The 26,699-nt window shown below is 44.6% G+C and overlaps 1 protein-coding gene across 4 annotated transcripts in view; it reads left to right on the forward strand.

The window, feature by feature from the left end:
* Positions 1-5,048: 5,048 nt before the first annotated feature.
* The window catches only part of CLSTN1 (calsyntenin 1), a 77,364-nt gene continuing 55,713 nt past the window's right edge, over positions 5,049-26,699 (forward strand). For all 4 annotated transcript variants that reach the window (XM_052654196.1, XM_052654198.1, XM_052654197.1 and 1 more), the window contains exon 1: positions 5,049-5,149. In XM_052654196.1, coding sequence (XP_052510156.1) covers positions 5,059-5,149 — 91 coding nt within the window. In that variant the 5' untranslated portion in view covers positions 5,049-5,058. The remainder of the gene's footprint in view (positions 5,150-26,699) is intronic.

The following is a 26,699-nucleotide window of genomic DNA, read 5'->3' on the forward strand; positions in this document are numbered from 1 at the left end:
TTCCTCAGTGACTCAGTGGTTAAGAATCTGCCTGCCAATGCAGGAGACAGTGGCTTGATTCGTGGGTCAGGAAGATCCCCTGGTGAAGGGAATGGCTACCCACACCAGTATTCTTGCCTGGGAAATCCCACAGACAGAGGAGCCTGATAGGCTACAGTCCATGGGGTTGCAAAAGAGTCAGATATGACTTAGCAACTAAACAACAACAGTAACAACAGTGATGGAGTGACCTGGCCAGACCACCAAAAGTCAGAGATGGGGCCAGAGCTCGCATCTTCTGAGGTCTCAGGGGACCCTGGTGATGGTGCTGGGGGCTGTGGTTTTAGTACTTTTGGGAATTTACAATCTGTAGCTCTCATCAAGAGTCTCACAACCTTCTCCTGAGCAACCCCAAAGTAGGTTTCCTCCTAAGCACATCATTAGGAGAGGAACCTCAGTGACGACTTATCTGCCTCCAGCTGTGTTCCACAAACATTGGCTGAGCAGCACATGCTGCGTTAACAGGAATGACGTGATCACTGGAGAAAAGTTTGGCTTCCTGGCAAAGAGCATTCCCACTTGAGACCTTGGTCCATCCGTTTCAACTCTAGACCTCGGAATGAACAACCCAGTGAGGAACCCCAGCCTGAATGAGGACGGTCTCACAGGGCCTTGCATACTTGGAGGGGCTGACATGGTGGAGTAGGCTGGCTCTGAGCTGTGAGATCCTATGCAGGGCTTTGTTTATTTGTATGTGGGGTGTAATTTCTTTCTTTTCAAAATTTTTATTTGTTTATTTTTGGCTGTGCTAGGTCTTCATTGCTGAACACAGGTCTTCCTTAGCTGCGGCGAGCGGGGGCCACTCTCTAGTTGTGGTGTGCTGGTTTCTCAGTGTGGTGGCTTCATTTCTTCAGGATTTGCAGGCCCAGTAGTTTTGGCTCTCGGGCTCTAGAGCACAGGCTTAGTAGTTGTGGCGCACGGGCTTAGTTGCTCTTTGGCACGTGGGATTTTCCCAGATCGAGGATCGAACCCATGTTTCCTGCACTGGAATGTGGATTCCTTACCACTGAGCCACCAGAGAAGCTGCCATCTGAGGTGTCATTTCAAGTAGCGGCGAAGGTACTGTATGGGCTGAGACATGAAACTGAATCCCGGGTGTCCTTTCTAGCAATTAGCTCTTGAGCACATTTTCCATTTTTCTCATCTAGAACCATAAAAGTACCTTCTGGAAAGGGTTGCTGGAGACAGAAGTGATACGGCACTTTCAGGAAAAGAGTTCAGTACACAGGCTGCTGTTATTATTAATAGTAAAAGCCATTTCAAAGGATGCAGCCCCCCAACATTCTGTGCCCTCTCTACTTACTGCACAGTCAGGCTGACTATACATTCAAAAGACAAAGGCACCAGCTCATCCTCACAGTCTCCCCCGAGGGATGGGCCTGCGTGGTGTCTCATTTCTCCCTGCTCTAGGACTACTAGGGCTGCTGCTGGGTCAGCAGCTGGCTCAGCTCAGTCAAAGACCATCTCTGCTATCCACAACCTAAGTCTGGATCGATCCCCATCTCAGGGCCACTTTAGGAATTAACTAATCCATCACATGGAGACCTTTGAAAAGTGCCAATATGGCCGAGGCTATTGTCAGGCCAACCAGAGGCTGAGTTCACTGGTTTCCCTGGCTTCCAACACGCTCAAGCTGAGTCCTGCAGCTGCAGGAACTCTCTTGTGGGCAAAATCTCAGCATGTGCAGGCTTCACTGAGCTCTGGGGCTGCCTGTCTGCCCACCTGCTGATGGACCTGCTTAGATCTATCGCTCTGTTTCTCTAAGGGACAGAGAGGGAGAGAAGATAAGGATTGCAGACACCAAAGAGCTTTTGTTTGTGTTTCTTATAGAACTGAATACATTACATTTTCCCTCTTGGCATCAGCTTATTGACTCAAAACATAGATCTGAGATTACACCTTTCTGATTTTATGTTTTGTAAGTCTCCAGGGTCCCTGGAAACCTACAGGGTATTTTTTTACTGAGATGTGATCTCTATAATAATAATAATGATTAAAAAAACTAACACAACAATTCATTTATTTCATCAAGGAGTGTTTATTGAGTACCTACTGTGCGTTCAGCAGTATATTAGGAGCTCAGAAGCCTCCTGAAGGAAAAGAAGACACTACCATAGTTTTGTTGTTGTTTAGTCGCTAAGGTGTGTCCAACTCTTTGTGACCCCATGGTTTGTAACCCACCAGGTTCTTCTGTCCGTGGGGTTTCCCAGGCAAGAATACTGGAGTGGATTGCCAACTCCTTCTCCAGGGGATCTTCCTGACCCAAGGATTGAACCTGTGTCTCCTGCATTGGCAGGCATATTCGTTACCACTGAGCCACCAGGGAATCCCCTATACCATAGTTTCAGACCTACTGTATATTACGTATATATAGTGTATATATATATATTTTATGGTCTCTGTGAGGCACTTTAATTGCCTCATCTCATTAATTAAAAAAATATTTATCTGGCTGCACCAGCTTTTAGTTGTGGCGTGTGGGAGCTTTAGGTGCAGCACATGAACTCTCAGCTGTGACATGTGGGATCTAGCTCCCCGACCAGGAATCAAACCCTGGCCCCTTGCATTGGGAGCTTGGAGTCTTAGCCACTGAACCACCAGGGAAGTCCAGTATCATCTTACTTAATTCTCACAACTCTAGGAAATAGGTATCATTATCCCATTTCACAAGTGAGCAGAGACTCAGAAGGTTTGTAATTTGTCCAAGGTCATTTGAAGTAGCAGGAGCCAGAATTCTCAGCCAGTGCTGTCTGACTGAATCAGCACTGGTTCTTCCCACTAGAATAGCATGGAGGAGAAAAGGACACATGAGGAGTAGTCAATCAACAGCAAAAAAAGCAGATTACTAAGCCTGGGTCATCAAGTTCAGAGCGTGTGGGTTTATGGAGGGAGGGCCTGAGAGTCTGGAGGACTTCCTGGAGGAGGCAGCTCAGAAGTGTATTAGTAGGACTGGAGGCTCAGGGCACAGGTTGTGGATGGTGTGCCACGTGATGCTGGCTCTGGGAAGGAATGAACTTGAGCTCCGATTGTGTCGAGACAGTGGATCCTGAACTCAGCTGGGTGGGGCCCAGGCTTGAGGGATGGGAAGCCCAGCAGAGCTGTCTGGACCTGATGAGGTGGCAGCAGGGAGTATCTGGGAACCAGGGAGGGAACAGCCACGCCTGGAGAGTATGACTCTGCAGTGCTGGCTGGAAGGAGGGGGTGGGTGTGGCTTAGAGACACAAGGGCCAGGTAGGTGTCTCGGGAAGGGTCCGCCTACAGGAGTCTGGTCCTCTTGGGCTCAGGGGCCAGGTGGACAGGGGAGCAGAGGTGGAGTCTCCAGGCTTTGGAGGAGGATGACTTTGAGGCATAAAGACAAGGAGGAGCATATTCCATCACAGATGGCTTTGAAACTCCCTCCAAGGTCACATCACGCCTCTGTTCACTGCTGCTCAAGGCTTCCTGTGGCCTGCAGGATTCGGTCCAAATCCCTCTTTCTGACATTTCAGGCACTTCCCTCTGGCCACAGTCTACCTTTTTTGGGCTCTTCGCCCACTACTCTCCTAAATAAGTCCTCTGCTCTTCACAATCTGAGTGACTCATTCTCCTCCCAGCCTCCCCGGCTGCCCACCCTCCTTCACCCCACCCCCACCCCAAGCTGGTCCCCACAAAACCCACCAGCTAGCCAGACCTTCTCAGCAAACATGGCCAGACAATCACTGTGCCAATCACTGTGCTATGAATTACCTCTGATAGGTCTTCCAGCAGTGTCTTCAATAATTAACATTTTATTGCTGTTTGACTTCGGCTGTGGGTGTCTCCCTCATGCCAGCCTTGTCCTTGAGGACTGATCTTTTTACAGCAGTTGTCTCAGCCGGGAAAGTCATTTCGTCTTAGTTTGCCTCTCTGCAAAATGGAGCCAGTAAAGTCGACCCATAGGGTACGGTGGCTCTATGACTCGCGGGAGACCATTCATGATTGTTCTGGGGTGGGGGCAGGAGGAGGTAGGGTCCCCAGGACAAGAGAAGGAACTGAGAGAGCTGTGAAGGGATCCTTCTTTATCCATTTGGATCTCTGCATTTTTAAGGGACCGTTAGCATCACACTAAAATCTAGAAAGGGCACCCGCACCACCCGCCTTTAAAAAGCCACATACGGATTTCTTCAGCAAATGAGGGACCCCCGACTTGCAAATTCACTACGGACTTGGGACAAGCACGCCCTTTCCCAGGGCTAGAACCACCGCAGCACATGCTGCGCAGCCTTGACTGTTTACAAAGCGCGTTTCGCTGACCTCGTCTCCTTGAACACCTTTTGCGACCCCGCAAGCTCCCTCTTAGCACCTCCACTTGGTAGAAGAGGACGCCAAGGTTCTAGGAGGCGACGTGATTTGCTGGAAGTGGCACAGGGTGCTGTCGCTCAGGGGCCCTTGGCTGCACCCTCCAAACGGGGTCTGCATCCTTGAGGGTGGGGGTGGGAAGGGGAGAAAGGGGGGGCACGCGCCCCAGGGTACCGCTAGGTCGGCTCCGGGGCCTCGGAGCGCGCGTGGGAAGGAGGCGTTGATGCCCTCGTTAGCAGCCGACCAGGGAGGGGGATGCAGCCCCCTCCCTAACCCCGGACTCTCCCAACCTCTCGGGAGCCTGTCTCCCGGCGCGACCCCGCGGGCGCACTCGGAGGCGCGCCCGCCCCGCCCCCACCCCACGCCCCGCGCGCTCCCCGGGCCGCCGCGCGCGCGCGCCTCGCCGTCGCTCCCCTCCCCGCCCCTCCCGCCGCCACCCCGCCCCCGGCCGGGTACCCTCGCCGGACCCGAGAGAGAGCGCCGCCGCCATCTTAGTTGCTGCCGCTGCCTCAAGCGAAGCGCTGCCTCCGCCGAGGGGAGGGCGCCCGCGGCCCAGCGTCACGGCGGCGGCTCCTCCTCGGACCCCGGTGCTCGCCGCGGCGGCAAGCAGCCGGCTCCGGGCCGCGAGAGCCCCGCTCGGCGCCCCACGAGCGTCCCTGCCGCTCCCGCCTCGGGCCGGCCGCGGCGCCGGGAGCCGGAGCGATGCTGCGCCGCCCTGCGCCCGCGCTGGCCCCGGCCGCCTGGCTGCTGCTGGCCGGGCTGCTCTGCAGCGGCGGGGGCTGGGCCTCGCGAGGTAAGCCCCGGGGCCGGGTCAGGGCGCGGGGGCCGAGCGCCGGGAGCCGGGTGGGGAAGCGAGGGGTCGGGGTCAGGCGAGCGGCTCTGGGTCGGGGCGCCGGAGGCCGTGCGCGCGCGTTGCAGGCGCCGGGGGGAAGCCAGGTTCCGTCTCGGGCGCCGCACTGGGGCCCTGGCCGCCCGCATTGCACCCGCGTCCGGGTGGTGGCTGCCCGGATCGGGGGGAACGTGCGGACTGGCCGAAGGATCGGTCCGCCCTCCTCGGCAGCGCCCGCAGGCTGGGGCTGCATTCGTGGGGAGGGATGCCGTGTGCCTGTGTTGTGTGCTCAGATGTGCATCAGGCCGGGGGTGCATGCACAGTTTTTGGTGTATGCTTACATAAGAAACCACTCCCCCGCATCCCTTCCCAGATCTCGATTATCTGCGGCTGCAACCGCGGACGCGGCATCTGCGCCCCTTTCCGTCTCCTTCCAGGGTCTTACCAACGTCTGTTTTCAAAGGAGCAGAGGCTGAAACTTTTGGCTCCCCTCCCACCTTTTCACCCAAAGGTGAAATCGTGATGAGGTTTACGACCGTGGTCTCACCCGGTGTTAGAAATCTTCCTCTCTTCCGCCCCCGACACATTGGTGCAGTTTTTCTGACGGTAATTTACACCAAACAAAAAGGAGAAACCCCTCTTTGATTTATTAGGGTCGAAATTATTTCATGGTTACTTGACAAAAAAATATTTCTTAGTGAATCGATTTGTTTTGTTGTTATTTTTTAACCTTCAACCGCTTAACCTTTTAAACGTTGCACGCCTTGTGATATTGACTGATCTTGCCAACGAAAAGCTTACGCATTGCAGATATATGCTTCGGAGTGGATCTTGGAATGGTAAACATTTTTCTCGGCCTTGGAGCAAAGTAATCTAGGTGTAGTCTATAGAGAGTACTTAGATCTGTGCTTATGGTTTTTTTTAAATAAAAATTGAAAGGAGGGAGGATTGATGGAAGACCAGATGGAATGGTCATATTTCAATTTAGCAAGGCTTTTAAAAAAAATCTCATTTTCTCTTTCTGGGCATGACATATCAAGAGAAGTATGGTGTTCACAAATTAAAGGGCAGGAGAGGCAAATGCATCTTTTGTTCTATGTTCCTTTCATCACATTGAGGATGATAAACTTTGAATACTTCTTTATTTCATTTCTAACATTCTGTTGACTCTGTCAAATTCAGATCTCAGTCACTAAGTATCTAATTGCTCTCAATTTGATTTTTAAAAGTTACATCAAGCTGAGTTTGGAATGTTCTTTCTAGATGTGGGATGGAGGTCTGTAAGTTTAATATATCCAAGAAAAAATGTGAAAGTTTGCTTCTCTTGGGGAAAACCCACACAGCTTAAAAATATGTGCTGGGATTGGATATTTGGGGAACAAGAGTATTTAGTCAGTGATAATATTTCTTATTAAAACTCCACATTTTTCTTAAGTGTGTCCACACATCTACATTTACTGTTCATTATTGAATTAGGAATGGGCTAATTAATTAGCCTATTAGCATTGCTGAAGATTTCAGCTATCAAGTATAGTTTTTATGGTGGACTAACAGAAATCTCACATGAAAGACATTGAGGACTCGAGTCCTTTGTCATTTGCTAACTTTCTGTAAGATTTCTTGGTGCATTTTTAGTATTTAAGAATTCTTAGTCTTCAAAATAAAAGCATTTTAAACCTCAGTTATTCTGTTGTGTTGTTGGTTTTGGTTTTTGTTTTTTCTTTTTCTAGCTTACAAGTTAGAAAATGTGTTTCATGAAATGCGAATAAAATGATTTCCTTTTGAGCTATTACAAACATATTTTGTACGTAAACAGGCAATTTGTGGAGACACCTTCTGTGGGCTCTTTTTAAAAGATGATCTTTTCAGCTAATACGTGAATTCTTAATCCTGCCAGACAGTGTGACACTGTGATCTGCTGTTGGTTCATACTCTAGCTGCCTCTAAAAACAATGGGAGGAAGATAACCTAAGCTACTGTAAGGTTTATAATATAAATCCCATTTTGACTATTCATTGTTTTATGGGGAACCCTAAATTTCACTTTAATTGTAGCTATAGTTCTCTTTAAAAAAAAAAAAATCAAGTAAACCAGAAAATTAGAAGAAAAATCCTTGGCATGCTCAAGGCTGCCTGCCTTCTTCTCCAATCTGTCAATGATCAGGAAATAGAAAACTGAAATAGAGAAAATGGAAAGTTACTATGAATACTAAATAAGAACAAATGCAATCTTGAAATGGATTTCAAAGCCAAATAAATAACGTGCACTGTTATTTTCCCGTTTGCACACAGACTTCTCAGTAGAGGCTCTGCTCGCCATCCTGGTTGAAATTTCATCTCTCTGAACCCCTGACTCTTCCCTCCCCAGCTTCACTTGTTACTTCTCCATGGCACTTACCCCATCCTAGCACGCTCTGTTATTTACTTACAGTGTTCACTGCCTGTCTCCCCTTGCTGGAACACGTACCCCAGAGTGGCCTGTGGTGGTCACCTGTGTATCCTGTCACCTGCGCTCAGCGGACTCTCAGTGCTGTGTGAATGAATGTATACTCGTATTCACTTTAGGCACCAATGCGTTTTTACATCCTGATTTTCACCTGACGTAGATGTTTCATGCTGAGAAAAGCATTACAGACAGAGACTCTAAAGGAACTTGAATTCTACAACATGGATATGAGAATTCACTAGTAGATAATTTTTCAAGGATTCATTCTATTCATTGCAGTGTTGGGACATTAGATCATTAAATGGCTTTGTAGACTGTAACTCTGTGGCTACCATGATGAGATCATGTTTCAAAAATACTGTAATTCTCACCTTTTTGGGAAAACAGTTTCTTAATTTGTTACCTTGCTTTTCAGAAGCAATTTTGAGGAAAAATAAGTTTATCATAGACTTAAATATTATACTTAATTTAATATTTTTATTGCTGAAACTAGTTATTTCACATGATACCTATTACTACTAAAGAAATAATATTAATGATTCTGAATGTGTTGCAATTTAAGAGTTATGACTCGGTTAACTGGAACCCTCAGTTGACTGGAACCTAGCTTTTGGCTGCATGCTACTTTCAGGAAAAGAAGCAGAAAACCAAGCAGTTTCCTAGAAATTCTTTTTCAAAAGAAAATTTTAAGCATTCTGATCACCTATTATGTGGGTCAGTACTATTTGATTTTTGAGCCAAAAGGAAAACAGTGCATTAAGTCTTAGGTGTGAGGAATATAATCCAATAATTGGAATTTTTGTGAAATACAACGTTATTTTCCTGATGAAATTGGAAAATGATAAAATTCCACGACACTAGTTTCAGGGCTTGGTTAAGCTTACTAAACCAATTTTTTGCCATTTCTGATGTGGACCACCTTCAGAGTCGCCACTGAGTTTGTTGTAGTATTGTTTCTGTTCACGCCTTGGCCACAGTGCATGTGGGGTCTTGGCTCCCCGATCAGGGATCGAATCTGCACCCCTTGCGTTGGAAGGCAAAGGCCCAGCTGCTGTCCTGCCAGGGAAGTCCCATTAAGCCAATTCTTGATGTTTACAGTGAGGAACCTGAGAGGTTAAATTTCTAAGAAATGAAGAAAGGTGATTGAATTATTGTTTTCTAAGAAGGAATGATGCTGAAGCTGAAACTCCAGTACATGGCCACCTCATGTGAAGAGTTGACTCATTGGAAAAGACTCTGATGCTGGGAAGGATTGGGGGCAGGAGGAGAAGGGGACGACAGAGGAGGAGATGGCCAGATGGCATCACTGACTCGATGGACGTGAGTCTGAGTGAACTCCGGGAGTTGGTGATAGACAGGGAGGCCTGGCGTGCTGGGATTCATGGGGTCGCAAAGAGTCGGACACGACTGAGCGACTGAACTGAAGACTATAAAATGTAATTTTTTTGCATAGACTTTTCATTGGTAAGGTTTGAAACAAAGTATATTTGGTGCTTCTGAGAATCAAGAGTTATTTCTCACTTGCTCTGATTAATTGAGGTTTTAGATCATTAGGGTTTTAAAAATATACCTTGCTTTTTCTGTGGTTATGAGTTGGTAACAGCAGAGGTACTTAAGAAATGTATTTTGAAATTTAAGATACTGATTCGTGTTAAAATACAGATTTTAGTAGAGCCTCAGAAATGTAAATGGGTTCAGAGTTGGTGGAAATGATTTATGCAGTGTCAGGTTCTTGCGCTGTTAAAAAACAACAAAAGCCAAACCCTCAGAAGCAACATCTTGACACCAGTAAAGGCTATCAAAGGCCAGAGTTAGGAGCCTTTTAGGCTGTGATGGTCCCCCTGCCAACACATCAGCCTGATTCGAGGGGTCGGTTTTTCCATGGAGCCTCCATCGCCTCGGATTTGAGCACAGCATCCAGTTGTCCCCTGTGTGATAAGTCCATTCTTCCCTATGCTTTAGGGCTATTTTTGTTCATTTTCTCCCTTAGCTGTAGGGTGATATTATTATTAGATTAAAATTTTCCACAAGATTTGTTGTTAAGGCTTTTGTTTTTTTTACTTTTAAAGTTCTATGGGAAGATTCAGTTGCTTCAAAGTAACTGAATTTAGAACATCTTAAAAACCTGTAAGACACATCTGAAAGCAAACTTCCATTCCAGAACCCCAGTAAGAGGTATGCAGTAGCACAGTAGAGGAAGAATCGTGTTTTTCTCTTTTCACCGTTCGTCAGGCGTGAATATGTTTCGGACCATAATTCTCTCGGGACAAGAACTTCTGTCCAGTCTGCTACTCTTCGGGCTACTTTGATCTGTACTTTCTGGAACTTACTGTTTTAGGGCAAAAGAAGACTTTCCCTGTATCCACTCTCTCTTCATTTTTAAAACAGGTTTATTTCCAATGCAGGGGCTGCGGGTTTGGTCCCTGGTTGGAGAACTTGGATCCCACGCTCCTTGTGGCCAAAAACCCAAAAACTTAACACAGAAACAATACTGTAACAACTTCAATAAAAACTTGGGGAAAAAAAGCAGGTTTATTGACACATACGATAATATTCACCCTTTTGAAATATACAGTTTGATGATTTTAGTATATTTACCAGTTGTGCAACCGTCACCAGTGTCTACTTTCAGCACGTTTTCATCATTCTAAAAAGAAGTGATGAAAGCCCTTAGCAGTCACTCCAAATTCCCCCTTTTCCCCATTCCCCCCCAGCAGCCAGTAATCTACTGCCTATCTCTGTTCTGGACATTTCATGTCAGTGGAATCATACAACATATGGCCTTAGCTTCTTTCAATTAGCATGATGTTTTCAGGGTTTATCCACATCATAGCGGGGATCAGTGCCTCGTGCCATCTTAAGACTGAATAATATTTACTATAGACTGAATGTATGTGTCCCTCCAAAATTCATACACTGTTGAAACCTAATCTCCAATGTGATGGTATTTTGAGGGGGGGTCTCTGGGGAAGTGATTAGGTCATGAGGGTGGGGCTCTCATGAATGGGGTCAATGCCCTTGTACAAGAGACCCCAGAAAGCTCCCAGGCCCCTTCTGCTACCGGCAGATACATCAAGAAGATGCCTGTGAACCAGGAGGTGGGCACTCACCAGACTCTGAATCTGCTGGCACCTTGATCTTGGGTTTCCCAGTCTCCAGGACTATAATAAATAAATTTCTGCTGATTATAAGCCACCCAGTCTATGATATTTTGTTACAGGGCCCAGACAGATTAAGAGAGTATTCCATACTGTATGGACAGACTACATTTTGTATATCCATTCCTCAGTTGATGGATATTGGGTTATTTTCCACATTGTGGGTGCTATGAATAATGCTGCTATGAACATACATGTGCAGGTTTTTGTGTGGACATATATTTTCAATTCTCTTGGGTGTATAACTGGAGTGGAATTACTGAGTTTTTTAACTCTGTGTTTACCATTTTGAGGAACTACCAAACTGTTTTCCAGAGTTGCCACACCATTCTACATTCAGTCCTGACCCCTGTAATCACTCCCAGGAGTGTCTTTCTAAGGAGATACATATCTCACAATTGTCTCAGGGTTTTCTTATGATAGTTTTAAGTTGCTGAGTTTTTTTTCCTCCGCTCAGGATACATTGGCATTTTATCCAACCAGCTCCTTCCTTCTCTCCCTCCATCTCCCATGTCATTCTGGTCTTCTGCACTCAAGGAGAAAAAAAGTGAAAGTGTCAGTTGCTCGGTCTTGTCCGACTCTTTGCGACCCCATGGACTGTAGTCTGCCAGGCTTCTCTGCCCATGGATTCTCCAGGCAGGAATACTGGAGTAGGCAGCCATTTCCTTCTCCAGGGGATCATCAACGGTCCCAGGGATCGAACCCAGATCTCCTGAATTGCAGGCAGATTCTTTACCTTCTGAGCTACCAGCATGCAGGAACTCAAGTAGCCATCTCTATAAGGCAGATGATTCTTTACATGTCCCTGAAAATTGATCATCCAGCCTAGGCACTCACTGGCTCACAAAGCACCTATTTTCTTCAAAGCACTGTTTGGTACTTCAGTCAACTTTCCTTAGGACAAAATCTCACCAGTTCTTGAAGCCTCTGCAGACACCCAGACTGAGAGAAAATGTAACCTAGTATCCACGCCCCAAGCCACCCCCCACAAGCTCCCTAAGCTACCCCCCCCCCCCCCCCCCCCCCGCCATTTCTGCCTGTGATCTGAGAAATGAACTAGTGCAGTACAGTGCTGCCGACCCAGTGATGGGGGACACCCCGTCACAAGCAGGGTAGATAGCTAGGGCTGGGCTTTATCAAAGGAATTCTTAAACTGTGACTAGTTTAGAAAATGAGATTTTTTCATTCGTTACCTTTTCATTGCCTAGGTTTGATTGCCTAGAAAGTACTGTTAAAGTAAACTAGTTTGGTCCTTTGATTTATTCTTTAAACTATTCATGATTTACCTAGTCTTCAATCATAGTGTAAAACACTTAGAAATATCTTTAGATTGAAAGTGAATTTTAAAACAGTAAAAATGAATGTCATCTTTCTCTAATACCTACTTAATGTATAGGGAAGATGCATTTATTCTGAGCTCTTCCTAAATCTTAAAAGTATTAATAGAGTGCCTTCATTTTGAGAACTGCCAAGAAAAAAAAATTGAAGGTCATAAACTTAAATTGTAGATAGTGTAAAACTTGAGAAGGATTTGCATGAGGTTGTCTATTAAGTGGCTTTTAAAGAGCAAAATGTATTCCATCTGAAAGGCAGAATCCAGTCACATTTAATTTTGCATATTTAAAATGTAGTTAATGATGAATATTGATGGGACCAGCTGCATAATCGAAATGTGGGGCTCCTTTGTTCAGACACGATTAGGAGTTCCAAGATGGCAGCAGAGCATTAAACCAAGCGTGGGGCCCAGCATGCCCAGGAAACCGGCCCTGTGTATTGATAGACTTAATATGGCCAGGGTGTTCATTGAATGTGGTCCTGAGACTGAGATTTTAGCCAGAGCCCTTGGTCCTCTGGGCACCCTCTCAGATGAAGCCCCACCCCTCCTGAGTGGCACCTCCCCACTGATGGCCCACACCCACGGCCCCGCTGAAGACTTTTATTCCCTGGTGGCCTCGGGGTGGAGGCTGCACACTCTGCCATGCCTCTCAGCACCTGGCGAAGGGCAGACTATGCTTGGTTCACAGAGCTCATTGGAGGTAGACACTAATTGAGGAATAGGGCCGCTTTTTATTTGCAGGATTAAAGCCCTTTGCGTCAAGCAGATTATGTTTACCTTGAAAAAGCCATGACTAATTCATGCCAGTTTCCTATTACTCATGGAATTAGTAGCAAGGATAACAGAAATAATTAAAATTCTTGGATAATCCCTAATCTTTTTCTCTTTTGCCTTGTGTTTCAAACGTTTAACAGAGTGGCTGGTAAAGAGCAGAATGCACTGGCTTGAATTTAATTTTCTCCCCAAGCCGCTCTCACTTTGGACCACTATTACAGAGAACGGTGGGGAGGCTGAGAGGTGGGCAGTAGCCATTCCCAGCCTTTGAGCACCTCCTCTGCTAGTGCTGGGTTAATGGGAAGGTCCCTTGATAATCCATCAGCCTGAATTATAAAGCCCGAACTGGCAGTGTTCTGATCTTGCTTCTGAGTTGTTTGTAAATATCCATTAATGTCTACCCATGATTCCGAATACAGCACTTGTATTTGGCAGGGGTTTTCAAAAGTCCATGCCCAAGTGTATGAAGCCTCCTCCTGCCTAATTAAAAGAAGCAGTTTACAAGTATTTTAGAAACATTCAAAGCCTAGAATGGAAAATGAGTTTGAATGCTTTTTCATATGAAAGCTGACATTTTAAAACCCTTTTCTATTTGGAGGAAAATGTACCAGTGGAATAATTTAATAACATGGTCTCGCCTTTCCCCTAATGGTGACTTCAATTAATAATAACTGCAATATTAATACTTGTTTGATGAAATGTTTTAGAAAGGTCATAAATGCCAGTAATTAATATATATTTATTTATTCATTTGATAGAGTTTAGTAACCCCATTTTTTCTAGAGTTTGTCCTTTCTGAGTATTGAAAGGTTTGCTGTGTTTATTACTACTTTAAAAAAGCAATGCATAAGGCAAGTATGTCTGCATTGCATTTTTTTCTTTTCTGTTAAAATGGTGTTTGCTTACATGGTTTTCAGTGTTGATGAACAGAGTGAAGCCAGGGGCAATGAGAAAGCAAACTCGGGCCACTCAGGCCAGGTTTTGGTTGTTTAAGCCTGAAGGGAGAAGGCTAAATGTTTCCTGAAGTTTCTGTTTTGTCTGAAAACTCAACTCAGGGGTGTAGGAGAGCCGACAGGTATTTGGTGCCAAAGCTTTGCCTTGGAGCAGAGCAGTCCTGACTGTACTTGCTCATCTTTGGAAACTCAGGTACAGACAGGGTAACGGAGGCAGGCCAGTGCAGCGGGCAGTGGTGGAACCCTGACATCTGAGGAAACCCCCATTGGTGGCCAACAAAAGTTAACCTGTGTCTAACCGGTCAGATTTAGGTCTTGTCTGTCCAAACTCTCAGGCACGTTTTACTTCCCCGAAAGTGGATTGCCTGGGTCTGCTGAACTCAGCCCAGGTGAGTATACCTGCTCCACCCCCAGCTCCATGCTGTCTTCTAGTGCCTGTTTTTCGGCTGCCTTCACCCAGCTTTGTCTTGATGTATTGTTTCCTGGGATCCATTTCTGATTCCCACATAACCTGAAAAAGCAATTCATATTGCTTTATTCAGTTCAGTTCAGTCGCTCAGTCGTGTCCGACTCTTTGCGACCCCATGAACCGCAGCATGCCAGGCCTCCCTGTCCATCACCACCTCCTGGAGTTTACTCAGACTCATGTCCATTGAGTTGGTGCTCCTTTATTAGGAATACAAATTGGAATTTGGATTATGTTTTTCTGTGGATACATTGTTACAGACTGCTTAAAACTCCAAAAGTGATGGTCAGAAACCAGTTTAATCCGGAACGAGTGAAAATCAAGCAAATTTGCAGTGACATGCATCACACACGTTCCCCATTATAATATGTTATATATTACAATATTAATCATTAATCAACAGTGAAGTGCTAGTTCATGTTTTGTGGTACACATCTTAAAATTGTAGAGTAGCCTCAGAGAATGTGAGACATGTTGGCTCAGGCCTGGATGGAAGAGCCCGCAAGGAAGAGAAAGGTCAAGAAGGACAGAGGAGCCTGAGGAACCGAGTGAGAGGAAAGGGAGGGAGTGTGGCCTGTTCACTGTGGTCCTGAAAAGGAAGAGAGGCAGCAGAAGGGAGGAGATGCAGGCTGCCAGCAGCCCCCCGGGACCAGGTGGCAGCCCTGCCTGGGTGGCTGGGGTGCAGGACCCTCGGGTGGTGTGTCAGCCATGTGGGGAACGCATGTTTGTCCAGGTCATTTTCTCAGGAGACTACTTCCTGGTGTGTGTCATTTGCTCCAATGTACTGAATGTTTTCATCAAAGAAAATTTTACTTAAGAGTTGCTATTCAAGGGACTTCCCTGGTGGTTCAGTGGTAAAGATGCCACACTTCCGAGCCATAGTGTATGGAATCCATCCCAGGTCAGAGAACTAAGATCCCACATGCTGTGGCAAGGTAAAAAAAAAAAAAAAGGGAAAAAAGTGCTATTGAAAACTTTTCTTGAATTTTCCAGGTTCCTGAATCTATATGAATTAAATTTACTCCTTCATAAAATTATTTTACTAAAGCAAATGTAAAAAAAAGTGCTTGACATAACCCCCCAAATTCTCAATTGGAGTTTTTAGGTGTCATTTCTGGAGGTCATCCCTTCTGAATAATGGTGACTTCTGATAGTAAATGCTAAAGGATGGGCTTCCTCCTTGAATTGTTACGTAGGATAAGTTGATCTCTCAGGCAGCGTTTCCCTAAGGATGGTATATGGATAGGTGTTAGGTGAGTGAGTGTTAGTCGCTCAGTCATGACCGACTCTTTTTGACCCTATGAACTAGCCAGTCAGGCTCTTCTGTCCATGGAAGTCTCCAGGCAAGAATACTAGAGCGGGTTGCCATTTCCTTCTTCAGGGGATCTTCCGACCCAGGGATCAAATCTGGATCTTCCACATTGCAGGCAGATTTACCTTCTGAGCCACAGGGAAGCCAAAGGGTCTGTTGGTCACCTAAGTTTGGGACATGCAGTTAAACACGTTTCATTACTGTATGACTTCTTGGAACTTTTAGTATCATCATGTGTGTTGAAGAATTACTGAGCCCAGGTATAATCAACATTTATCCAACTGAGTAGAACACAAACTCTTCTGGAGCCTGTTGTGGCACTGGTGTTGCCTGGTACACACTCTGGGAGATGCTGCTCCAAATTCTGCCCCCCGACCCCCGTAATACAATTTAGGACAAAAAAGAAAAAGGTAAAATGACCTGAAATACTACCTTTGTGAGATCCTTAGTCTTAACACTTCTGTGTCTATCTCTAGATTTTTTTCTTCCTCTTATAGAAAATTATCTACGTAAGTCAGAATTGCAAAGAAATGAGTTGATTTTATACAGCGTATTTTATAACTTTCTCAGCGTCATTCATTAAACATTTGTCTCAGGTATGGTGGGTCTAATAGTCCATTAGCAGGCTGTGGTAGGATCTATTTAACTAGTCCTTTAGGATTTCCAGACTGTTTGGGCTCAGGAGCCACATGCTCTCAAAAATTATTGAGGACCTCCAAGAACTTGTGTTTATGTGGGTTTTATCTCTCAATATTCACTCTATCAGAAATTAAACTGAGAACCTATTAATATTAAAATATTTAATTGTTAATTTATTTAAAATAGCAGTAACAGCCCATTAGATGGTAACAACGTATTTTTGATAAAAAAAATACCTGCATATTCCCTGATAGTCCAGTGGTTAGGACTCTGCTGCCACTGCAGGGGCCATGGGTTCAATACCTGGTTGGGGAAATAATAAAATCCCCATATGCTGCATAGAGTGGCCCAAAGAAACAACAAAAGACAAAAACAAAAACCTTCCATATTTCAAAACGAAAAGCAATTTACTAGGAAGACTGGTACTGCTTTATATTTTTGTTAATCCCTTGCCATGGGTTTAAGAGAAGGCAGGGGGATTCTGCATTCAACTTGTTGCAACCTGTTGTTTGGTTGAAGTAGGTGAAGAAAATTTGGCCTCACGAGACATGTAGGGAGACTTTGTGAGGAGACTCTTAGAGGGTCTTGGGGACCCCCTCCCGCAACAGGAGTCTTCCCACCAAGTTCTAATAATTGGTGCCCTGGGGCAGTGGTTCATGTTGAAATGCAGCTGGGGACTGTGTCACCAGAACTCTGCTTCTAAGTAATAGTTGAAGCAGCAAAGCAAATCTTGCAAGTGATTTACTTAAAAAGGGAGAGAAATTAGGGTGAATTCACTTATTCCTGTAATTATTTGTTGTTGTTTAGTTGCTAAGTCGTGTCTGACTCTTTTGGGACCCCGTGGACTGTAGGCCGCCAGGCTCCTCTGTCCGTGGGATTTCCCAGGCAGCTGGAGTGGGTTGTCATTTCCTTCCCCATCCTGTAATCATGTCTTCCTCTTATTTACATTGTCACTTGCTTTCTTGACTGGGGAAGGCGGGACTTAATGGCCCTCATAGACTGGCTTTGCCTATTGTTGCAGCACGTTCTGCTGCCAGAGAGGGACCCTTACAAGCACATAGTCAGTGCCCTCCGTTTATCAGTCCAGCTCTCGCGTGTTTATGGATTATTCCTTTGGTTTTCTTTTTAAGTTCACTGTGGGACACATTTTTAATGAGGGAGAAGGCAAGAATAGGTGAGAAAGTATGAGTACATGTTAAAAATCAGATTTGTTTGGATTTTTCTTTGGTAGTGTATAATTACTCAATGTTTTCTAGACGAAATCTGGGGAAAACTTGTCTTTTTTTAAAAAAGAAAAAGTTAAATACTTACACTGAAAGGTTAATGTCTTTGTTTTTCCTTTCAATATGGGCCTTTTGAGACTTTAAAATGACTGATATCATTGTAAAAATGTTTTTGTAACTACCACAATGAAAGAAGTCTGTTTGCTTTACTTTCCTGAAAAATCTTCTGGGGTGTTCTCAGAATCTGAAGTGAGTTGTGCATGGGTGTGTACGTGTTCTGTTTGTCTAGGTGGGGAATGACTGTTTGTTTGTTTGTTTGTTTTGGCATTTCCCTCAGATGGCCAGAGAGCTAGTTCTCAGCTAGTCTACATTCCATAAATTCGATTTCCCCTTTAGAGGTCATCTAATCCTTTCTCCTCGTTTATGATAAAGTCCTTTACTTTTGAAATCTCACAATTTGTCATCCCACTTAAATAACTGGTTACCTGAATATCATTGCCTTAGAACATTAAGTATTTGTATTTTTAAACCACTAAATTAAAAAAAAAAAAGCTCCTTATCTATCTAAAAAATCACTTTCTGAATTAATATGGCTAGAATTCTAGAACGGAAGTGGTTTTAGAAATCATTTTAGTTCAGTCAGCCCATTTACCCATAGAGGAAACAAGTGACGTTGTTATTGTTGTCAGTATAATCTTTTTATAGCTCAGAATGTGAAAAGTAGGAAACATAGTGGAGACCAGTCAAGAGTATCTTTAACCCTGTTCCTTTCTGTAATAAATAATGTTCAGGAAGCATACATCTGGGTGACTTGTTATGAACTTTTCACATGCAGTTGAGTCAGGGAAGATGATGAAATTGGATTATTAAAAATTCTGAAGGAAGGTACATTGTATTAACATAAAGTTATACTCTTAAATTCTGTAGCGCTTGTTTTTATGTGACTATCTCAGAAGTCTTCACACTGTGCTCAAATCACAGTTTTGGAGTTGACAAGAGCTTTAGAAATGGTGTTGTGAAACTTTGGATGAATGCTCTCTGAGCACTGGTGTTAGTTGGCCAGTCCACACTGGAAGTCATCTAATCAGAGAGCGTCTCCCATTTTGGAGGGCAGTTTTCACTGTCAGAAAGTCCTTGGTCTTGGGGCTTCCTTGGTGGCTCAGTGGTGAAGAACCCACCTGCCAATGCAGGAGACATGGGTTCGACCCCTGAGTTAGGAAGATTCCCTGGAAAAGGAAATGGGCAATCCACTCCAGTATTCTTGCTTGGGAGATCCCATGGACAGAGGAGCCTGGCAAGCTACAGTCCAAATGGTCGAAAAAGAGTTGGACACGACTTAGCTACTGGGGTTTCCCGGTAGCTCAGCTGGTAAAGAATCTGCCTGCAATGCAGGAACCCAGGTTCGATTCCTGGGTTGGGAAGATCCACTGGAGAAGGAATAGGCTACCCACTCCAGTATTCTTGGGCTTTCCTGGTGGCTTGGCTGGTAAAGAATCTGCCTGCAATGTGGGAGACCTGGGTTCAATCCCTGGGTTGGGAAGATCCCCTAGAGAAGGGAACAATTACCCACTCCAGTATACTGCTGGCCTAGAGAATTCCTAGAGGATTTGCAGTAGCAAAGAGTCAGACACAACTGAGCGACTTTCACTTTCTTTCACTAGTGGCTGAACAACAACCTTGATCTCAGCTCTGCCTCTTCCTCTCCACAGAAGTGCTGGCTGTCTGTAAGTGCCATGGAAGGGAGAAGAACATGGACTCTGTAGCCAGATTCCTGGGTTCACATCCCAGCTCTGCTGCTCGCTTTTTAGGTGCTCACCAGCAGCTTCCATAACCTCTCTGTGGCTCAGTTTTTCCCTCTGTGAAAGGCAATAATAGTGTCTACCTTACAGGGTTGTTAGCCTTAACACGTGTCTTGACTGTATCTGTGTTCATTGTCTGCTTCAGAGCCCCTCTAGCCCGTCTCTGCCCACAGTACCCTGGTGCCTCAGTGATCTTTTCACAGAGCCAAAAGAAATGCCCAGCAATTTAACAGCATAGTAGAAGTTTGAAAAAAGTACAGAGAAATTGAAAAAAAAAAAATAATACTTTTAATTCATCTTAAAATAATTCAAGAACTTACTAATGGACTGGGTGCTCCTGTTGAGCAGGGCACAGCTTCTCAAAGCTGGAGTGTGATCGGACACTGATGCCCTCTTCTCTGTTCCATATTAATTTTCCCAGGACACTTCTTTGGATCACAGCAACTGCTGAAAACTCAGCCTTGCAAAGCTATGACACCATCAAAAGGAATGCAGTGCAGTCTGCTGTTAAGCTATGAATTACCCCAAACTAGCAGCTGGTCTGGGCTTCCCTGGTGGCTCAGACGGTAAAAAAATCTGTTCACAAGGCAGGAGACCTAGGTTTGATCCCTGGGTTGGGAAGATCCCATGGAGGAGGGCATGGCAACCCACTCCACTATTCTTGCCTGGAGAATCCCATGGACAGAGGAGCCTGGCGGACTGCAGTCCATGGGATTGCGAAGAGTTGGACACGACCGAGCAACTAAGCACAGCAGAGAAGCAGCTTGTCTCTACCTGACTTAAAGTGTCACTCATTTCCCTCAAATTTAAAATATCCTGCGTCTCCCTTGTAGTTTACAGGGACTGTCTGGTGCATACATTTAGGAAACATGGATCTACTTAGAAAGGCAGAATCAAATAAATGTTAAGATGCTTTGAGAATCCATTGCATTCAAAAAAGAATAGAAATTAATAAACTGTTTTTTAAGTTCACAGCAAAATTGAATGCAGAGTATAGAGAATTTCCATATGCCCCCACCCGACAACATGCACGCTTTCCCCCAGTATTGCTATTCAGTTGAAGAACTTTGATACGTCCTCGCCAGGTCCAGAGTTTCAGGTCCACACTTGTGTGCTCCATGGTTCTGACAAACGCATAGTGACAGGTCTCTGCCATTGTACTATCATACAGAGTGCTTTCATTGTCCTCAGTCTGTGTGCTTATCTGTTCATTCCTCCTGCCCCCGAACTCCTAGCAACCAGCCACTCATTCTTCTACTTCTCTATAGTTTTTATACAATTAAAAATTTTTTTTAATTTTAAAAATTATTTATTTGGCTGTGCCAGGTCTTAGTTGCGGCTCGTGGGATTTATTAATAGTTCCTTGTCCAGGGATCGAACCCAAGCCCCCTGCATTAGGAGCTCAGAGTCTTAGCCACTGGACTGCCAAGGAAGTTGCTCAACATAATGTTTTAAAGTGTGTAGTTCAGTGGTATTTAGTATATTCACAGTGGAGTTCAGCCACCGCCTCTGGGTAGTTCCAAAACATTTCACTACCCGAAAGGAAACCGCGTACCCTTTAAACAGTGGCTCCCTCCCCCTCTCCCCCAACTCCCTAGCAGCCGCTTCTGTGCTTTCTGTGGATTTAATTATTTGAATATTTCATGTAAGTGGAGTCATATAGTATGAGACCTTTTATGTATGACTTCTTTCACTTAATGTTTTTGACATTTGTTCCCATTGCAGCATATATCAGTACTTCATTACTTTTTTTGGCCAAGTAGTATTCCACCATATGTATATAGCACATTTTATTTATCCATTCATCTGTTGATGGACATTTTGGGTTGTTTGCAGCTGTCAGCTGTCGTGAATAGTGCTGCTATGAATATTCACATATGGGTAATTGTTTGAGTATGTGTTTGAGTTTTAAATTCTTCAGGGTATATACCTAGGAGTGGAATTACTAGGTCATACAGTAATCCTATGTTTAATTTATTGAGGAACTGCCAAATCAGTGGCTGAACCATTCTGCATCCCCACCCACAAAGGGAGTTACCATCCGTTCTTCTTTCCTTCCCTCCCCACACCGGCTTTTTATGTACCAGCTTGTTTCTGCCAGCCTGCCTGGTTACTTTCCCTTTGGGTGCTCTCTGGTGTAGACACCACCTTTCAGATGGGGCAGAAGGTTTAACAGAGCTCCACACAATAGGAGTGGAGTTCGAGTGGCGTGTGGCCACTACCCCTTGTCTAAGCTTCTTGGCTTTCCTTTCATGCCAGTTTACTGACCCCAGGAACCTCCACATTGGTCCTGAAATGTAACCAGATGCTGTGCACTGATGCTGGTGTTCACATTCGCCTCCATTGTGTTTCTTCTTGCTGCTCATGGTCTGCCTCTCCACACTGTGAGGTGATGTTGAATCCTGACTTCACGTTTCTGAGTGTCCATTCTAGCTTCGTGTGATTCTCCACTTTGGTACGGAGGAAGAGGAGCACTAACTGAGAATGAGCCTTCGAAGGGTTACCAGAGTCTGGTCCAGGTTTCTGGGGTGCATTTCTTCAGTGACCTTTTGGGGTGTTGGGATGGTCCACCCACTTTTATTTCTATCCGATTTCCACTTTGCCATCTTGTTCTCAGTCATGAGGACATGAGGAACGGTCTCGTCAAATACTTTTCAAGGTTTAATATATTATTTTTAGAGCTTCAAATGCCTCGTAGTTAAGTAAAATTTTTATCAAGGTGCTTCATAACTTGAAACTGATGTTACTTTTCCAGCTTTCTTGTGACTTTTCTAATAACTCTCAAAAGAGAAAATGTTTATTTAATACCTGTTCTTGTGAATAATGTCACCAGCTATTTGTGATTTTCTTTTCTTCTCTAAAGGCATAGAAACCAATCTAGAATTTTGCCCAGGGTCAGTGCAGACTTACTGAAATATAGCTAAAAATGTTCATTTTCTTCCAGTTCTTGAACCAGATACCATATTCTTCACAGATTCCTTAAAGATTGGCCATAGTGTATGTTCACAACTTTTTATTTTCTCTGCAATTCTGTGTTTTCAATGCCCTGGGGTTTGAAACACCTAGAATAACTTATGGGAATCTACGTCCTCGTTTTGTTCCTTCATGTCTTCCCCAGTCTTGGACTTTATCTCATCATTATGTTGAGTCTGCTTTTCTTAACATAAATGTGCTTCTTGAGAGACTCATTGGCAAAATAAGATTGAGCTGTTTCATATTCTGTGTTGATCACAAAACCTTTAGGTTTATTTTATTTTTCTGGCCATGTTGCATGGTATGTGTGATCTTAGTTTTTTGACCAGGGATTGAACTTGTGCCCCCCGCAGTGGAAGCCTCGAGTCTTAACTATTGGACTGCCAGGGAAGTCCCTATATTTTAAATAATGTCAAACTTCTGTGTAAAAACATTTATGCCTCCCAGCTATCTCAGGTTTATTAGACAATTCTAGTCAAGTTATGACAGAACTTTGCGTAATAGCTGTTAAGAACATAGCGTTGATAGTGAATGTCACAAAGTCTTGAACACTCTGTGGCCTTTTCTGAACTATATGTGATAAAGTTTTCCATTGTATATGAAGGTCAGGAGACTAAAAAAGCACACAGAACTTGGAAACTACCACCGGACTATTATGTTGTGATTTAGGACAGCACCCTGTCCTGTTTTAATTCAAGACAAGTGTGATGATAATAAAAAAGAAAGAAAAGGGCAAACCCAGCCTGTATTTCCTGATAACATTGCAGAATAGGAAATTTAAGGAATTCACGGCAGGTGCTTTTTTGCATAACTAGATTCCTGATTGACTTGCATTGTAAGAGTAAACTGAGAAATGGATGTGTACATATCAGTGACTTGAAATGCTCTGAGAGTGGCTTGGCAGTAGATTTGTTCCCGTCATTCTATCTGTCTAATTCTGTAGGAAACTGCATAAAAATACATGTACTCTGAATAATTTCTGTGCACATAAGATACGAACTGAGAGGCGTTCAAGGGCTCTGTTCCAAAAATATTTTCTTCAACCACCTGGCAGGGTGCCTGCGTTTCTTACCTTCATTTCTACTTTCATGTTAAATCATTGAAATAAACATGTTGCAAAATGCAGTTGTGGGTATCTGGTCATTATCCTTCATTTGCACCCAACTCAAATTAGTTTGTCAGACTAGTCCTAGAAGGGTTGTGAAAGGTGGAAAGTCAGAGCTCGTGAGTGTGGATTTGGTACAAATGGAGATGAAAATCTGGAAACACTCTGATGGGGTGGGGATGGGGTGAGGCGGATGAGTATGTTGGCAGCACTGCGTGTACAGAAAGGCGATGGGGTGACCTGAGAACCAATGCATGGCCTTGCCACACGTCTCATTTCAGGGAATAGTCAAGCATGAAATGCTTTTGGTTAAAGAGGGCTCTTGTGCTGAAACAAAAGCAGGGGCTGTAGTTGGTACCAGTTACAAGTATCCTAGAAGAATGAAGGCGAAGACAGGTGTCTCGCAAAATGGCTTTCTGGGGATAGTGGTGGTCGGGGTGGGGGTGGCGGGGAGGTTGGTGTGTAACAGAGAGCAAGAAAGCATTTAAGAGAGCACAAGTGAGAATTGCCCAGTTTCCCTTAAAGAGAACTCTGCCAGTGCCTCTTCATGAATTTCGCGTGATACGTCTGTTCATTGTTGGGGAGCACAGCAGAACTTCTGGGCGAATGTCTGGTTCCAACCTGCCTGGGTCCTGGTCAGCCCAGGAGACCAGGTCTAGAAGGTTCTGCCCCACACCCCAGTTACAGAGCACTGCTATAGTATGTGAATTCAGTGTATTCTTTGCCCTCTATGGTTTGGGCTCCCCTTTTCTGGTAGGAGGCTAATTTTAATAAGCTCCTCCAGTTTCCCACCTCTTCTTTGCCTCACAAGGCTGCATTCTGAGATATCTCAGTATTCATGCACAGCCACTACCAGAGAAAAGAGAGCTCAAGGAAAGCTCAGCGGGCCCCCTCAACCTAACCTGAATGCCCACCATGTTGGTCAGAGCTAGGCTTCCCTGGGGACGTCAGCCTGCAGACCACCCTTATGCATCACTGTGGGGTCTTGTGGGACTGGGGCCAGGTGCCTCCTCTGTTCCCAGGGAGGCTATAGCTGAGGAGAGGGCTCCCAGCACAGGGGCCAGGTGGTTGTAGAGTGTTCATGACCAGGTCCCTAGAGGAATCCTTTGAGCCTGGACCACTTCTGCCTTGTCCCTTCCCAGTGCAAACCCTGAGGGAGACCCCGCCTCTGCTTCCCGGAAGTTCAAAGACTGTCTGCCCTGTGCTCCTCGCCCATCACCTAGAACTTCTGGAGGAGTTGGGCAGGGCCTTTCACTGTTGGAAGCCATGCTGCAGCTAGACATGAGGCTCCCACACTGGAGTGGCTGCTGCTTCACATTTGTGACATTCAGAAGAGGTTCTCAGTTACCACGTGAGAGAGCATCCATGGAGCTCAGGACACTAACCATGGTACACAGGCATTACAGTTAGATTTGCCAATTATTACTTTGGAGAGTTAAATACAACTTACCGTGGAAATTTGAGTGTTAAAAAAATGAGATAATGGATAACTGAAGGGTAGGTAGCCTCTTTATTTAAAAAAATTAAAAAAATTTTTAAGGTTTTTCGTCTGTTTTTTAAAAAAAATACTTATTTTCTGCACTGGGTCTTAGTTGCAGCATGTGGGATCGATAGTTGCAGCATGCAAACTGTTAGTGGCAGTCTGTGGGATCTAGTTCCCTGACCAGGTATCAAACCTGGGCCCCCTGCATTGGGAGTGTGGAGTCTTAGCCACTGGACCACCAGGAAAGTCCTTCAGTAGCCTCCTTAAATGTTAAAAAATATTTTTTTATTAGAGGCTACTTTAAAATGTCCGCATTTTCCTGATAATAGTGAATGAAATATGGTAAATAACTCCCTGGGTGACTTTGGATCAGTAATTATACTATGCTGTGGATGGTACAAGTAGATTGTCACAGACTCACCTGTAGAGCAGACCTGGAACTTGTTTGAAGAAGGAAAGAAGGAAATTGTTATTCTATTGCTTGTGGATCCATCTGCCCACCCACCCACTCAGTTGCCTTTACATCTTTCTGGTAACAGTGAAGTTAAGAATATTTACTTAAGTAACCTCTTGACTAGTGTAACAAAGATGCCCTTCTGTAAAATTAATTAGGGGGACAAGATGGAAGCAGTCCTCTTGGAAGTTATTTTTAAAGTTATTCTCAATAAATGTGTAAGGCTTTTATGTTTATCAGTTGGACTCCTCACCATTATTCAAAGCAGACTATCTTTTCAGCTTCAAATTAACTTCTTTGTTGCCTTCAGCCTTGCTGTGTCATTAACCTTTACATACTTTAAAAATGCAGCAACAGTATCTTTCCTAACCTGTTATTTCTTCCCTGGCTCTCTCCCAGGGTCAATGGGGAAGTCTTCATGACCTGGTAAGATGTTGCTGTGGAAGACCATGAAATACAAGTACAATTTGAGAACCACATGCATATAAGAAACATAATTTTACAGTTCGATTTCCAGTTACATTGAGGTGCAAGGGGAAGATGCCAGGTTTCTGAGGGCCAGCTAATAGAGATTTCACTCTGTTTGGGAATAGTGATTCTTACCTGGACTCGTGTCAGCGGGCATTTGAGGCCCCTGAAACCTCTTGCCGTGTGTCGTGTGTTCTCACATTTGACAATCTCAGTGTGTGTGCTGTGTGCTTGGTTGCTCAGTTGTGTCCAGCTCTTTGCGACGCTATGACTGTAGCCCACCAGGCTCCTCTGCCCATGGCTGTTCTCCAGGCAAGAACCCTGGAGTGGATTGCCATGCCCTCCTCCAGGGGATCTTCCCAACCCAGGGATCAAACCCTGGTTTCCCACATTGCAGATGGATTCTTTAACATCTAAGCCACCAGGGAAGCCCTGAATAAATACCAACAAATACAAAATAAAAATCCTCAGTACAACAGCAGCAAATCAAATCCAGTGATATACAAAAAGAATTTTACACCATGACCAAATGGGATTTATTCTGTATGCACAAGGCTGTTTCATCATTAAAAAAATCAGTAACCATCATATTAGCAGGTTAAAGAAAATTCATAAAATCACATGGGCGTATCAGGTAATGCAGCAGTAGCATTTGACAGAGTCCCACACCCATTCATGGTAGAAACTCCAGCTAGCTAGGAGTAGGGGAGCTGTCTCAACCTGATACAGAACATCTACAAAAGGCCTGCTTGATAAACATGCTCGATGATGAAACAAAAATTGGGATGTTGTGGAAACCATTAAAGCATTATTGTTTGAGGGTGATCAAAGTACAGTTCACAGTGACACATCACAGAGAGATGTACCAAGCCAAATTATTTGATATGCCAAAACAGGTAAGTGTGAATCCTGACTGGATATGTGAC

This window comes from Budorcas taxicolor, chromosome 16, assembly GCF_023091745.1.
Source record: "Budorcas taxicolor isolate Tak-1 chromosome 16, Takin1.1, whole genome shotgun sequence".
Taxonomy (NCBI): domain Eukaryota; kingdom Metazoa; phylum Chordata; class Mammalia; order Artiodactyla; family Bovidae; genus Budorcas; species Budorcas taxicolor.